Source organism: Exserohilum turcica (assembly GCF_000359705.1).
Source record: "Exserohilum turcica Et28A unplaced genomic scaffold SETTUscaffold_1, whole genome shotgun sequence".
In the NCBI taxonomy this organism is placed as follows: domain Eukaryota; kingdom Fungi; phylum Ascomycota; class Dothideomycetes; order Pleosporales; family Pleosporaceae; genus Exserohilum; species Exserohilum turcicum.
The window spans coordinates 2906452-2921017 of NW_007359914.1; the positions used below are offsets into that span (position 1 = coordinate 2906452).

General features: G+C 51.3%; 7 protein-coding genes across 7 annotated transcripts; 5 read left to right on the top strand and 2 right to left on the bottom strand.

The window, feature by feature from the left end:
* Positions 1-2186: 2186 nt before the first annotated feature.
* Positions 2187-2582, top strand: SETTUDRAFT_30505 (uncharacterized protein; the record flags this gene model as incomplete). Its single annotated transcript, XM_008022040.1, has 1 exon — positions 2187-2582. One exon carries the CDS (start codon positions 2187-2189, stop codon positions 2580-2582), a length of 396 nt encoding a protein of 131 aa, XP_008020231.1.
* Positions 2583-3230: 648 nt separating this feature from the next.
* SETTUDRAFT_30506 (uncharacterized protein) lies at positions 3231-4268 on the bottom strand (the record flags this gene model as incomplete). Its single annotated transcript, XM_008022041.1, has 7 exons — positions 3231-3290; positions 3339-3499; positions 3583-3712; positions 3789-3856; positions 3909-3945; positions 4008-4054; positions 4076-4268. 7 exons carry the CDS (start codon positions 4266-4268, stop codon positions 3231-3233), a joined length of 696 nt encoding a protein of 231 aa, XP_008020232.1.
* Positions 4269-6722: 2454 nt separating this feature from the next.
* On the top strand, positions 6723-7338 carry SETTUDRAFT_162563 (uncharacterized protein; the record flags this gene model as incomplete). Its single annotated transcript, XM_008022802.1, has 1 exon — positions 6723-7338. A coding segment is annotated over exon 1 (310 nt), but the record flags the coding sequence as incomplete, so codon positions are not given.
* A 34-nt stretch (positions 7339-7372) lies between these two features.
* Positions 7373-8619, top strand: SETTUDRAFT_134027 (uncharacterized protein; the record flags this gene model as incomplete). The annotated part of the gene is made up of 3 exons (XM_008022803.1): positions 7373-8014; positions 8065-8297; positions 8361-8619. Exons 1-3 carry the CDS (start codon positions 7715-7717, stop codon positions 8617-8619), a joined length of 792 nt encoding a protein of 263 aa, XP_008020994.1. The 5' UTR covers positions 7373-7714.
* Positions 8620-10050: 1431 nt separating this feature from the next.
* On the top strand, positions 10051-11301 carry SETTUDRAFT_162566 (uncharacterized protein). The gene is made up of 3 exons (XM_008022804.1): positions 10051-10182; positions 10238-10584; positions 10637-11301. Exons 1-3 carry the CDS (start codon positions 10134-10136, stop codon positions 10829-10831), a joined length of 591 nt encoding a protein of 196 aa, XP_008020995.1. The 5' UTR covers positions 10051-10133; the 3' UTR covers positions 10832-11301.
* Positions 11302-11551: 250 nt separating this feature from the next.
* Positions 11552-12289, top strand: SETTUDRAFT_162567 (uncharacterized protein). Its single transcript, XM_008022805.1, has 2 exons — positions 11552-11666; positions 11745-12289. The coding sequence occupies exons 1-2, from the start codon at positions 11607-11609 to the stop codon at positions 12243-12245; spliced, it is 561 nt and encodes a 186-aa protein (XP_008020996.1). The 5' UTR covers positions 11552-11606; the 3' UTR covers positions 12246-12289.
* Positions 12290-12612: 323 nt separating this feature from the next.
* Positions 12613-13960, bottom strand: SETTUDRAFT_18683 (uncharacterized protein; the record flags this gene model as incomplete). Its single annotated transcript, XM_008021927.1, has 2 exons — positions 12613-13451; positions 13507-13960. 2 exons carry the CDS (start codon positions 13958-13960, stop codon positions 12613-12615), a joined length of 1293 nt encoding a protein of 430 aa, XP_008020118.1.
* Positions 13961-14566: the final 606 nt, after the last annotated feature.

Here is a 14566-nt window from a genome sequence, read left to right on the forward strand (position 1 = left end):
GCCAGCAGCTTATCAGCCATATCGCGCACAGCAGCATACGTGGGCGCAAATCCACGTAGATCTAGATCAAGTATATGATCAACTATCACCTCCTCTTCTAGCTTAGTGAGCTTCTTTGAGTTAGGCTGGCAATCGCGTCGAGCAGGTATACCAGCGCGTCGGTGGCGGATTGTTCGTTTAGACACGTTGTAGACAGCAGCAGCGCGACGATTACTTTGTGTTTAATAGAGATTAATAGAAGAAATAGCAAGCTGAATATCTGCTTTATTCAAAGCTAATTGAGTAGCGCTACGTTGAGCCATTGTTCGTTGAGATAGGAGAGGTGCGCAGGTTTGGTGGGGTGCGGCGCTCGCTTGCCTGCGGCGCTCGCTTGCCACATACGTTACGTATAATAATAACTCACGATATCTGAATTTATAACAATATTCAGGATATCACGTATATTAAGATATTCAGAATATTACGAACAATAAAAAATTTCAAACGATTTAAAATATCAGAAATATGAAAGTATAAATGGATAGTAAGTAAAAGATTCAAAAGATATGAAGAAATGGAAACTATCTAGTAGAAAAGCTAAAAGTAAAGTTTTAGTGTTTTCAGATGAAGGGAAGACTTGCATATATTCTCTCCTCAGGTAACTGTAGATATTGTGAAACTCATCTGTATGCAATCATTGATAGTGCTCTAGCCTTGTGGTGTGGATAATCTAGGGGGAAGAGTCTCTATGCATCTTAGAGGTTGGAATGTATTTGCGTTGGTCATCAAGTATAGAAACTCCGAGGTTTGAAGAATGGGATTGGGTATCATTGTGAGCTGGTAGCGATTTCGGAATCCTATACGGTTGCTAATCTCGCGGAAAAGTGTAATTGAAGGGTGCGGTATCGCCATAGATGAAATCATCTATGGGCGAAGCTTGTTGCTATTGTTGTAGCCGCTGGCGAAAGGGAACCATATGAAGAGACGTATGATTCGCAAGCTGTAGATGTAAAAGAAAGTTTAATTGGGCGGCCTCTTATCGAAACGACAGTGCCGCATACAAGTCATATCACATTTCGCTTCTCTACATCTTACTGAGGTTTCAGCTCTGGTCGTTTCCATTCGAGGAAAGAACTTACTGGCATTTCCTTTGCAACCTGAATTGCAATTCTAGGACAGGGATCAGTCTGGTTTGTAGGCATCGGCGTTCCGATTTATGCCAATGCTTCGTGCGGAGGAACATTGTGTATAACATTTGAAGAGGAAAAGTTAGTATATAAGATCTTAAATGAGAATGTTATGCCACAATCTCTGAATAGCCCTTGTAGCTTCACTCCGACTAGCGAAGAGTATTGCAGTACTGTTTTGTTGGCAACGGCCCACCAACCGTTATTGCCTTGGTTGAGAGATTCTAGTAGAGGTACTTTTAGGTTACCATGTTGGTCTGCCGAGTAGAAGGCACTTATGGCTCGCTGAGCTTCTACCGCGTTAGAGGCGGCTAACCAGGTCAAATTGCTGTTTCTAGCATATTATATGCTAGTCTTTGACTGTTGATAACTTCAAGACGTGCGATTAATAGCAATCGAAGAGTGCTTTGTCTACTAAGAGGTGATAGAACCTAGACCGTAACTTTAGAAACGCTTATTATGTGAAGGTAGCGCAGCTCAGTTAATCGTGCCAAAGTGCCCGCTAAGCTCTAACTTCCCAGCTGGGCTGCCGGTGATATATATGATGTACGCGAGCAATCTCGCGGATGGCGGATTGGCACAAATTGACTCACAACAAACATCGAGGACATATAACAGACCCAATGGGGCCTATCGCTTGGCATACTGACTTTGTAAGTTGGTTCTACAGAGCTCGCCGCATATTGTACCGCGACTTGGGAATGAGTACAACGCGCCAGAGCTTCTGCAGATCTCAGCACTATGTTTGGCCTTAGCGGCAACGCCATTTTATGCATTGGGTGGATGCTTCTGTATTTGCTAAAGCCAAAAGGAAACCCCACCCTGTTGTCGAGAGTTCTGGAAGAGGTAGCTGCTTCACAAACTAAAGAAGACAACATGAACATCCCCAAACTGCTCACTCTCCCTCTCCTTAACAATATCCTCCATGAAATGATGAGGCTCTATTTAGATGCTCCTATGACCCGAGAACTCACGGAAGATTTAATAGTACCTTTGGGAAAGTGAGAAGGCAGTATCAAGATGTGCAAGGAAGACGCCGTACAAGCTCCTTCTTGGGTGTGTCATCATGATGACCGTCTATGGCCCGGCGTACCGGCCAATATGTTTCATGTGGATTGGTACCTGGCCTTTGATGCTGCGACTCAGAAAACAGTTTTCTCCACAGCGGGCTCGGCGGGCAAGCTCTTCCCTTTTGGCGGTGGTAAAAGTATCTGTCCCGGCCGCAATTTTGCAAAGCAAGAGGTCCTTGGAGCAGTTGCGACGATACTAGACCAGTTCAGATTTGAGCCTTTGAACTTTATCAGCCTTGATGGTAGAACCACAAGCAACTTTCCAACTGTTAAAGAAGGCTATGCTGGCAATGGGATGGTTCTTCCACGCGGTGACCTCACGGTACAGGTCTTCCGTTGCCAATAGAAAAGCGGTATTTGTAGTATGTTTTGTATGAATTCTGTCAGGCATCTTTCTTTCTTTAGCTATCGCTATCCGGCACCCCTCACCACTTGCTTAAGCTGAAATTTCCTGTTCAAAGAGACGGCATGGGTTGCTAGATCCGTGGCACTTGGATTGAAATATAGATGGGTAGTATTGACCGACTGCGGGACGACCACCGTGCTCAATTTGTGTGAGCTGAGCCTACCAGACGGATTTCGGCCTCAGATAGCGCTCGAATCTAGGTCAACCATCCGTCATCAACTCCACCATACTTTTTTCCAGTTGCATTTGAATTTCAGGTCATCCTTGAATCAAGATGAATTACATTTTCCATGCCCAAAATCTAGGTTCGACATTGTTTCCACTGGGGATGCTTCTGGGTCGGTACTAGGTAGCGATATGTTGCATCTAGTAATCAGAACTAAGCCCTGACCGTGTCCTTCGTTTGTTGGAAAGAGGCGGGGAAAGCGATGCCGAGCGTAACTATGTAACAATGGCATACAGGCGCATATAATGGCGACATAGGTATGGATGAGGCTGGGAGAGCTGGTGTCAGCAAGATAACCACGTAATAATAGAATGGATGATACGCACCACCATTTGACGCTTTGCACATTGGTATATGTTGCATCATGCTGCTGCACCAATGAGGGCATTATAGCCATCCAAATGATACTCACGGCGCAAACACTGTATGATAATCAACCAACATTCGCTATCCCACTGCGAGAGACGTACAATGAACCCGTCATAAGAATGAACACAGTCCCTACTTTCTTCCAAAATGGTAGATGCATACTCCACATCAACCAAATCGGTAAGATCAGAAGCGCCACGTCGGTTGCAACGTTGAGCGCAGAGAGCGTTTTGAAAGCTGCGTTCATATTGACACAATGTCCCTGAACGGCGAAATCCCATAGCTTATGAATTGGGCGGCAAAACCACACAAAGCTAAAACCTCCCAATAGGTTGTAACACACACAAACAAAGATAATGATGTATGTTACCACCTTGAAAAACTTATCCAGTGAGACTCGGATATAGAACTGCCCGAGTGAGACTTTAACGAAGAGGGATGAGAGGGTGTAAGATATCCCAGAAGGAATTCCTGTCTACGTTATGAGGACGACAATGAGTAAGTGGGTATGCTGAGAGAATTCCATATACCGAAGGCGTTTTCATACGTACAATAATGAACCGCTTGAACTGTGGAAGGGTGACATCCCATATGTGCCGTCCAACGCCGTTCTTCAGCTCTACAAGATTGATTAGACATGATCTAGCGAATGGGGGACTGGCTTGCTTTACGTAGCAGATTTATGATCGAATACATCAAGGCAAAGAGCTAATAAACAGACACAACCGTCAGTGCGCTGCTGGACGCAAAGTTCGTTATAAACTACGCACCACGGCAAGGATTATCGAATCTTGATACTTAGCCTCAGTATCTGGAACTGGATATACTCTATACTTACAATCTTCCGGATCAATACGCTTGAGAATATACTTTTTGGTGTACATTCGCAGAACGAAAAATGGGATCATGAAAACCAGGGTCAGGATCGTGCAGAGCACGACTTGAGACGCGGTGCTTTCAGGATTGATGAAGTTTGGTGTTACTCCTGGTGGCGGGGGGAATGTGCCCACTAATTCAGATGTAGTGTTCATGATGCCAATATGAAAGGAAAGCCGTATGTGGTCTCCGAGAGGAATTTGGGGGGGGGGGGGTACGTTAACGATAGGGAAACTCGGTACTGTGAAAGAATATTACATGTCGACAGAAGCTGCAGATATTAAATAAGATGCAGCGATTAGTAGGAGCGGGAAGAAGTACCGATTAGTCGAGAAGCGTCTGAGAATCGCGGCTTGTCCAAAGCCACAGATTGCCTCGACTCAGGTGCTTGAAAACGGCACGATTCAGCTGATAATTCCGTGGGTGATATATAAGCCTGCAATTAGGTCTACCGGAGGGATAGAGACAAGTGAAACACGCAAAAGCAAATGGAATGATGTCTTCTGGCGGCATAATCACCCGAAGCACAGCTAATAGGCCTTCTGAAACAAGGCTAGCTTACGAGACATTGATCGGGGAAGGGGAGACGAAGCCGTGGACTGGTTTATGGCTTTATTGCGTTTGACCTGTAAGCAGCATCTCTAGCCCTTTCCGCTAACGCGCACACCCATTTGAGAACCGTCTGAACACCACTCCTTCGCTTGGCTTGTGGCTTTGATCCCAAACATTGGCTGAACAGGAATCACACTACGTTGGTTCGCGTTCATGAACGCCACAATGGCTTAGTTTCGCTACCGTATACAATCTATTTCATGCTAACATCAGCCACATAACCACAATAGGTCAAGAGTCAGGCGTTCCCTGTCAGCTCGGGCTGTGCTTCTGGTTTCCGGCTCTCTCGTCCCCGTGTCCGCCCGCAACCCAAGTAAACTAAACTCTATTTTCAAAGCTTCGCATTCGACCGTTCAATACGAAAAACTGGCTTCTAGTCTGTGTCCAGCCCAGCATCAGCGTTGGTAGGAACCATCTGGGGAATTTCGCTCTATCGCAATAATGATGAAGTGACAAGGACTGAGCCATCGTTCATCCACAACCACTTGAACACCAAAGGAATAAGTTAATAGACGCAACAGAAAGAATATCCATGAATTAGAGAGTAATGGGGCTACATCAAGCTTTGGCATTGCTTAATAAACCCCTAAAGATAACCACTCCATTCTGCTTCTTTCTACTACGATCAGCGCCCATACGGCCCAATCACACCGTTTAAACGACTCAGCTGCACAGACTGCCCATCCCATTGTTATGACATTTGTTGATCTTAACTTCTTCGTCTTTGCAATTAGGATCTACATGAGCTGATGGGCTTCGATGCTCTCAAGGATTCTTGGTTCAATTCAAGAACCGCAGCTGTCGTTTGGATAAAGAAGTCAAAAGATGCGGTGGAAACTGTTACTCGTCTTGCAAGATGCTACATGGAGAATTATGCAGCTAGTGCCCTTCTTGCTGCAAAGATTCTGAACGTACATACTACAAAATTCTAGAACGCTTCTATAAAGAGTGAGGGGCTAGAGGATAGACCCACGGTGCAGTGCAAAAGGGTTAGCTGGCAGCACCGGCACAGTAGGTTGATGTAAGAGGTATTGTACCATGTTATTTATTTTGTTGTGCACTGCCGATTGATTGGCCAAAATGTTCATATAGTCCTCAATGTTAACGATTGCTGTTTGAAAAGAGCTCACGGAGTGAACATGGTAGCTGGCTCGCCTCCCCACAGAGTGGATGAAGGCTAAGCGCCGTGACTGGTGAACTAGTTAGCAGTGGAACGTAATCAACGCTCCAGCACACATGCATTTATGGAAAGTTAAAAGCCTCTTATGTGGCGTACGGACACGCTTCCAATTGGGCGAAGAACGTCCTGTGGCGTACGGCAAACAAGTCCGATTGGCGCATCTAATCCAGGGGAAGGCATTGCCTCTCAGCTGTCTCTACACCTATACACTTAGGGTGCACTCCGTCAGCCGTGTGTGTGTGAATGGCGTCCAATACATGCTTCTATTTGGTCTGACAGATAACGGGTCCTACAGCCTACTCAACACTAAAACAACCCCGCATGCATCTGCAAAGAATACAGAGTTCTTATGCAGTTCAAAGAGAGTTGCAAAGTGGCTACAAGGCTGCGTAGCAACTCAACAAATTATCAGCATAGCCTACACACTAGAAAAGACGCTGGGCACCTGTCGGATGGTAAAGAGGTAGAGGTAGACATAGCCGGCTACGTGACCTTTTGAAATACGAAAAGCTAATTAATTCTACGTCACGTCATAGAGATTTTCTGAAAAAATACCTGCAAATTGGAGCTTACATCGGTCCAGAAGGCTGGTTACTTTTTGAATCGATCAGTATGACGAGGCGAGATTAGGTTCGACAAGCGAGTACGAGGGCACAAAGGTATACAGCGTGATGTGTTGGGCATAGTAGGTTTGCTTGATATAAGCACTAGGCTACTTGGGCATGTAACAGTACATGATTATACAGGATATCAGATAAAGACACTCCTAGTCACGCACCCAGATATGAATGAGATGGCTTGCAAATGAGCAACCAAGCAACACTCTTTTCTCAAAGTGGTATGCATCTGAAAAGTTAAAGGCAACGAGGTACTACATGCTGATTGGCCGTGCTGATGCTGTCCACTAGCGCAAGCATTCACCAGGCTAACCCCAAACAGCCAAATTCCAATTGCCCTCGCAAAAAAATTCCCGACATCGTTAGAACTCCCGAACCACCACCGCCGCTGCCGCAAGACACAAGATTTTTTTTCTCTATTTTGTATATCACCACAGTGCCTGTTATGCGCCTCCTTTCCCGCCCCCAAGGCCCTTGGCAATTACATGTGATAGCGTCGCGAGTCAATGGCGCATGGGCATGCCAGCGGCGGCACAAATCCATCACATCGGCCATTGAGCGGGGTCGACACGAGACACGATCATTCCAGGAACGGTCATTCCAGGAACGGCCTTTCAGGGCGCCGCGCTCTCAAAATAGCTGGGATGAAGAGAGTAACCGGAGCGAAGGGACTTTCAGGCATGCAAGAGAAAGACGAACAGGATTCGACCGGTTTGAAGAACGACGGCGAGATGGAGAGAGGTATGAGAAGGGAAGAGGGATACGCTCACCCGCAGGACGAGATTATAGCGATGGTGCAAGGGCAGGTCCGCGTGATGTGAAGGGGGAAAGGTATCCTGCAAGGTTTTCGCAAAGGGATGGCAGAGAGGAAGCCTTTCACCCTGAGCGCAGGAGGGATACGCGCGATTCACCGGACAGTCCATGGCGCCCTTCTAGCCGTACGGATACAAGAGGCGCACCACCGGCACGGGAGCAACTCAGCAGAGACGAACCCAGGTTTGTTCCGTCTGGAGGGAGAAGCACGACCGAGACTGTGAACAAAACAGTGCGTGGACCAGACTCGTTTCCCTACACCACGGCGGCGTCGGAATTCATCTACGGACACTCGAGCGTCCTCGCCGCTATCAAGGCCAACCGACGCAAATTCTACAAACTCTATGTGCACTCGCGGGGAGCAAGCAGAGACGGACTCATGGCGCAAATTCGAGCACACAAGCTTTTCCCCCTGATGCAAGAAGTAGGGGACGAGTACCTGCGGGCAATGGACAAGGCGAGCAGCGGACGTCCGCACAACGGGGTGATTTTGGAATCGTCACCGCTGCCTGTGCCGCCGATTACAGAGCTCAAGACGGCATCGATACAGGATCAAACGTTTAGACTGGCGCTGGGAAGCCAAAGCGCAGAGGATCTGCAGGTCAATGGCAGGCAGGAGGTGTACTCGTACAAGTCGGATGGCTGGAGACACCCCCTGATCCTCTATGTTGATGGCGTTGTAGGTCGGCACTGGCCACTATGGGTACTATACAAAACTAACCGGTTCAGGTCGACGAGGGCAATCTTGGAGCCATTGCGCGGTCAGCGTACGTGCTAGGGGCCGATGCCATTGTGACGCCGACGCACCACACGGCAAACTGGAGTCAAATTGCGGTCAAGGCGTCGGCCGGGGCCGCAGAGGCGCTGCCGGTCTTCAGGGTAAGCGAGCCCAACGATTTCCTGGGCAAGAGCTCGCGAGCAGGCTGGCGCATCTACGCGAGCGATGCAGTGCCCCGCGCGGCGTCTGCTGCTGTGTCGAGTGCCGAGGCGGCATCTGCCAGGGTAGCATATACCATTGCTCGAAGCACGACGCGGCTTTCTCCGGACCACAGCCCGGTGGCGGAGCATCCTACGATACTCATGATGGGCGCCGAAGGGACCGGACTGCGCAATAGCTTGTTGAATCTCGCGCATTACAAGGTGGGCATCCCGCATGGACGAGGGGCGGGCGAGGTGGGCGTCGACAGTCTGAACGTCAGCGTTGCGGCCTCTATCCTCTGCTACGAGATGCTGCAGAGGCCCCAGGAGCAGGCCAAGCGACATGCACACGACGCCCTCTTCTAACTGCGTCTCCTGTCCAGACACACAAGACTAACGCGCATGCATGCCGTTGACCAGGGTCCACACTACACATGTAGGTGTACAGGCGGGTGGCTAGAGTCGAGACCTGCGGGCTTCCCCAACCGTGCTCAGCTCGGACGACGAGGGCGTTGGCGGCTCACCAATGGCGGGCGGCACTGTGCGTCGTTATCAATTCGAGATAATGACTGCACATGCACGACATGGCCGCCCAATATAGCGCTGCATACGGGTGCAGTGTGGGGTCGATGCACGGCGAGATTGGGATGCGGTGCGATGCGCCGCGCGAAGGATGTAGTTGCAACGGTTGTTTGGCCACGGTCTGGGGGGGATGGCCGTGTCGACGAGCGAGTAGCAGAGAGACAGACAGGCGCTGCGGCGACGGCGACAACAACGACAGAAAGACAGTGTCTGCCCCACGTGTTTGCCGACATGTGGCGTCATGGGGATCGGCGGCGAGCGTGTGCGTGACCGTCTCCTTATCTCTGTATCAGCGCCAAAACCGCTCAACACAAGTGCAGCCCGGTATAAGAGCAGACAACGCGTGATGTGCAGAGATTTCCGGGGCAGCCAGCACAGGTGCGAGTGCAAGCACAGCTAAGTGAAGCTGACGGGACGGGCGAGTGCGAGGGCAGTCTGGTGTGTGGGTAATGTAATAGTGATGCGAGGCGTCCATCGGCGATGGCATGCGATGTGCTGCGCGAGCATGGAATTTGACACCGCCATTTGACAATGGCATGCCGCGGAGCTAGTTCCACTGAGGGCAGGGGGATGGTCCATGGCGACGGCGGCGGCGCGTGACGGGCATGGCGATGATGGCGGTGATGGTGGTGGTGATGATGGTGACCAGGGCAGATGAAGAGAATGGACGAGAAAGGTTGAAGCTGAGCATTCGCGTTGCGTGTGAGTGGTGAGAGAGCGAGAAGCATGTGTGGGTGTCTGGGCGGGGAGTGGGCCGCCCCTGTCGTCATCGACCGAATGCGCGCGCCGCCATTCCTGTTCGCCCCCTCTCTCAATAACGACCAAGGCCACAACCATCCCCAACAAACAAGGGCCTGAAGGACGCCTCGTTTCACCCTCCATCGCCCATAGCGCTGCAATCACAATGCCGGCTTTCGCGTAGTGACCAAAACACCCCCCGCCATATCGCTGCATCCCCGCATCTTCGTTTGCCTGCCTGCCTACCTGCTGCATTCGTCACCTGGCGGCCTGCTTGGTGTGGCTGCTTTATTTCGCGCCTTGTACCCACACTATCTCCTCGACTGGCGGCCGCCTCCGCTCCACCACCACAACCACCGCGCCTGCACCCTCCTGTGCCTCTGCCCAGCCTGTCGCTGGCGTGTGCCCTCAGCCCCAGCGTTGCTCTTCTGTCTCAGTGCACAATCCCATCTCACCTCCATCTTCAACATCCCCCGCAACTCGCCCTCGCCCGCCACTGCGAGTCCCGGCGCGCTTCTTGTCCCTTTGGACCAGTTTTTTTCTCTTGCTACGCCATCGCCATGACGCGAAGAACCGTGTATGCCGCCGGTCTCGCCCTCACCCTGGCCTGTAAGCAGCACTCGCCCATGGACAAGAAGGCCGTATTGAGCCTAACACATGGCAGGCACCGTCATGACCATTGCCAGCATCTCGATGCCGCGCTGGGTCAGCTATAGCCCCAACGGCGAGCGCGAATACTCGTACGGCCTGCACACTCGCTGCTCCGCCGTCACGGGTACCTGTGTTCCATTTCCCAAGTCGAGCGACTGCACAAAGGACCCTTCGTTCTGCAACATGTGGCGCACCGTTGGCTTCCTCACCTCGTTTGGTGTCGTCGTCGAACTGTGCGCCATTGTCGCCTTTGTCGTCATCATCTCGGGCGGCGTACAGCGCAGGGCTGCTGGATGGCAGGTCGCCGTGGGCGTCTTGTCGTTTAGCGCCCTCGTTCAGTGTGCTGCCATGGCCATTGTAGTAAGTGCTTGTTCGCCCTCGCACCGCCAGAAACTAGAAACTCACTCTCCAGGCTTTCCTCTTCGACCACGACGAACGCTTCTGGAAAGGCTGGCACCTTGACCTCTCGTGGTCTCTGTGCACTGCCAGCTGGACCATGCTCATCCTCACGTCCATTGGCATGGCCGCCTCCGCCTTTTACCTGCCCAACGAGGGCGAGTACGAACTCATTCCCGAAGACCTCTACGGTCCCCCAGACGATCGGTGAGCGCCCTCACTCCGATTGCCGTCACATGCGCATATGGTTGTTGTTGCATCCCGAGAACTGTTTTAATCGTGGCTAGGCTTCTTTCGCGCATCTCGGCTTGGGATAACGGCTTCAAGGGCCCAGGCTCGGGCATGCAATACAGTTACCAGCGCGATCAGGACAGCATGAGCGACGTTGTCAGCATTGCTGCCAGCAGTATTGCCCCCAGCAATAGGCGGGATAGCGATGCTAGGAAATAGATGAGCAACACGATACACCTACGGACGCATACGACGGCGATATACCTAATGTGATGGGATCGGTCTAGGGCGGGTGGGCGGAACATGTCTCATATTCGGCGTCAATTTGTTAGCATGGCGTGGATTTTTTTGCAGCGTGGGTTGACATTTTTTGACGATACCCCTGCCATCCACTGGTGGTTGGGCAGTTTTTTGGTGTTGATTTAATTAGGAATAGAATCTGTTCTATCATCGTAAAAACGAATGTGGGCAGTGCTCGAGTTAGCGGTTCGCAGTCCAGTCCAGTCGAGGATTGATCAGAGTGTTATGCAGGCGCAAGTATAGGTAAAGCGATTACATTGCGGGGACGACCACTTTAGCGCCACTCGTAGGGCTGACCTTAGCGAAACCCTCGCACAGGTCCAACGCATTTCGAGACGCGACCAGGCATCGCAATCAACTGTAAGTCTTTTCTCACTACGCAGAGGCATCTTTTTATTTTGCGAATAATTCTAATTGACATTTCCTGTAGAAAACCAATCCCTACCACACACAACATGTCGGACCAAAAAGCATCAAAGTACTATGCCGCCGACGAGGAGGCGCAAATGAAAAAGGTATGTAAAGAAATACGGGTGATTTCCAAAAAAGCAGAAGAAGAAAAAAAGGCCAAGTTTGACACATTGGTGACCCAGGCGCGAAAGACCCCCCACAGCACAAAATACCGCGACTCGCTCGTCCAGCCAGGCACAGTCCTCATCATCCTGTCCGGTCGCTACCGCGGCAAACGCGTAGTCCTCGTGCGCCACCTCACGCAGGGAACTCTGCTCGTCACCGGTCCCTTCAAGATCAACGGTGTGCCCATGCGCCGCGTGAACCACCGCTACGTCATTGCCACCTCGACTGTCGTCGACATGTCAGCCCTTGAAAGCGACGCCGATGCCAAGGAAGTCGTGGAGCGCGCGAGCGGCGACGAGTACTGGGCGAGGGAGAAGAAGGATGACGATGATGAATTCTTTGAGGGCAAGGAAGAGGGCCAGGCCAAGAAGGAAGTCGATGTCAAGAGAGTCGAGGATCAGAAAAAGCTAGACAAGGTGGTTTTGGCGAGCGTCAAGGCGACAGAGGGGTTGACGGATTACCTGGGTGCGAGCTTTAGTTTGAGGAGTGGCGAGAGACCACATGAGATGGTCTTCTAGGAGTCAATTATTCGAGGAGAAACGAGTATGAGAGGCTAAGCAAAGGGGAAAAGTCAAATTACCATTTCTTCGAACGGGAATATGCTGGAAAAGGAGAATATGCGAGCGTGGCGCCGACGAGGTGAAGCGCAGAGGTATGATTTCATACGTAGATGAGATACCCATGAGACCAGAATATCACACAGTTATGAATTGCTGGGGTGTACAGCCAAGATGTGAGAAAGTATGTAAGATTGGGATTCTACACACTTACTGCGCGCTAATCATATGCTAACATGGACAGTAATCCTCAACGCTCAAACGCCTCGTTATTTGTGTATGCTTGAAACCAAAAAGAAAAAAAGAAAAAGAACCCCCGATGTATCCGTCATCGCCATACCAAGAATACCATGGCAATCCACACCACGCCCATCCACCCCCCAAGTCTTCCAACGCTCGCCTCACTCACCGTATCGGGCCCACAGCACGACTGCTGGTTATACGACACGCCGTTCGCACGCGCCGCCACCTCAAACACAGAGCCGTTGAAATTGCCATAGTTGTAGTAATCCACGAGGATCCAGTTGGGCGGCCGATCCCACATTTGCGTGCAATTGTCAACATTCGCACCGACACTCGCATTCCCACTGACGGCATTGACCTGGTCGAGCAGCGAGTAGGCTGGAATCAGGATCTGCGAGAGCCCCGCCAGGTCGACGGCAACGTTGAGGTTGTGGTTGAGCATGTACATGCGATTTCTGGATACAGCGGCGGCTTGGCCTGCAGGCCGCTGCTCGGTGCATGGGAACGAGGGGTCGGTCGGGGAAAAGGGGGTTTGCCATTGGTAGCTGAATTCGTCGAGGAGCCAGGGGACTTGTGTCTGGTTTGCGTTGTAGTCGAGCATGACGACGACGCGTTTGTTCTGGAGTATCATTTCGCTGAGCGTGGGCCAGTCGGAGAGATTCATGCTGGGCGCGGGCGGAACCCACAGATACGAGGTCATGTCTGCGTCGGCAAAGGCCGAGGCGTAGTCTGCCGGGGCGATGCGGAACTGGTCGTTGTTGTTGTTGCCCATCATGATGCTGATGACTTCATAGGGGTTCGTGTCCAGCCATGTTTTGACCGTCGCTAGATACGTCGATAGGAGCCCCACGTCGAGCAGGTCGCAGGACGTGTGGCAGAGGCGGATGGCAGACGTCTGGTTGGGCTTGTGTGTCTCGAATTGCACTGTTGCGTTGCAGTCAGCCACGTGACACGTCAAGAGGGCGGTTGACATACATACACCCACGGATTCCATCGTGCAGCTGCGTCAACACGGGGTACGCCTGGTTGCTGGCGGCATTGTGGGGCTTGACGAATGGACTGTTGTGAGCCACGACCATGGACACGTTTGAAAACTTGCGGTCGCAGAACTCAACATAGCCGTTGCAGGACTGCGTGTTGGCCGTCGGCTGGGGCGATGCCACCGTCGACGTCGTTGCTGAAGCCGTGGCATTGGTAGAGGCTGTGGAAGAGCTTTGGCCTACTATGACCGTCAGCTTCTTGGTCGTTACTGTCGCATTGGATGACGGTCCGCTCGGGGTGCACGTTAGAGAGTTACCTGCAAGGCCGCTGGATGTCAACGCCGACACATCACTGGCAGCTGTGACAAGCGTGCCCGAGGACGAAGCGGATGACTGCGAGTATACGCGTGTGGATAGCAGAGCCAGAGGCAACAGGAGTGCGAAAAAAACCATGAGGAAGAGATGAGCAAATCAAAGGCACACACACCACGATGCTGTCAGCATATATGTCTGCTTTTCACACCCGACAATATCAAGCGCGAGTTTTGTTTTTTTCTGCCGCATACAAAGTCGCAGCCGGCGCCGCACCAGGCAGTGATGATTCGTGTTAGCTGGCCAGCACCATGACGACTGCAGTACGCTGGCGACACGCGTTACGTGGTTATCTCCGGATCTGCACGGGGAGGGGGAGGCGCCAAAGGCTTCGCGCTCTGGGCAAAGCTTGTCGTCTTGTTACTGCCGTATATAGTAGTGGATCGACTGGAGCCACTTGACGGGCTTGGGCTTGTCATTGCCTTGCTCTGGGATACCGATGTGGGCGTGTTATCTTGTTCGACTCGGATGCACCGGGTTTGTCTCGACTAGTGCAGAAGTAGAGCGCTTCACACCGCTACCCGAGTCATGGCGTTGGACTTGGAAAGAAGGCTAGGAAAACACCATGTCCATGTTGTTGTTGTTGTTGTAAGCATATAGTCACGGGGGTAGATGTTGCGTTCGCTTTTTTTTACCCATGCCGTATTTATGTTCTGACAATGTATGATGGAAGAAGTCAATCTTACT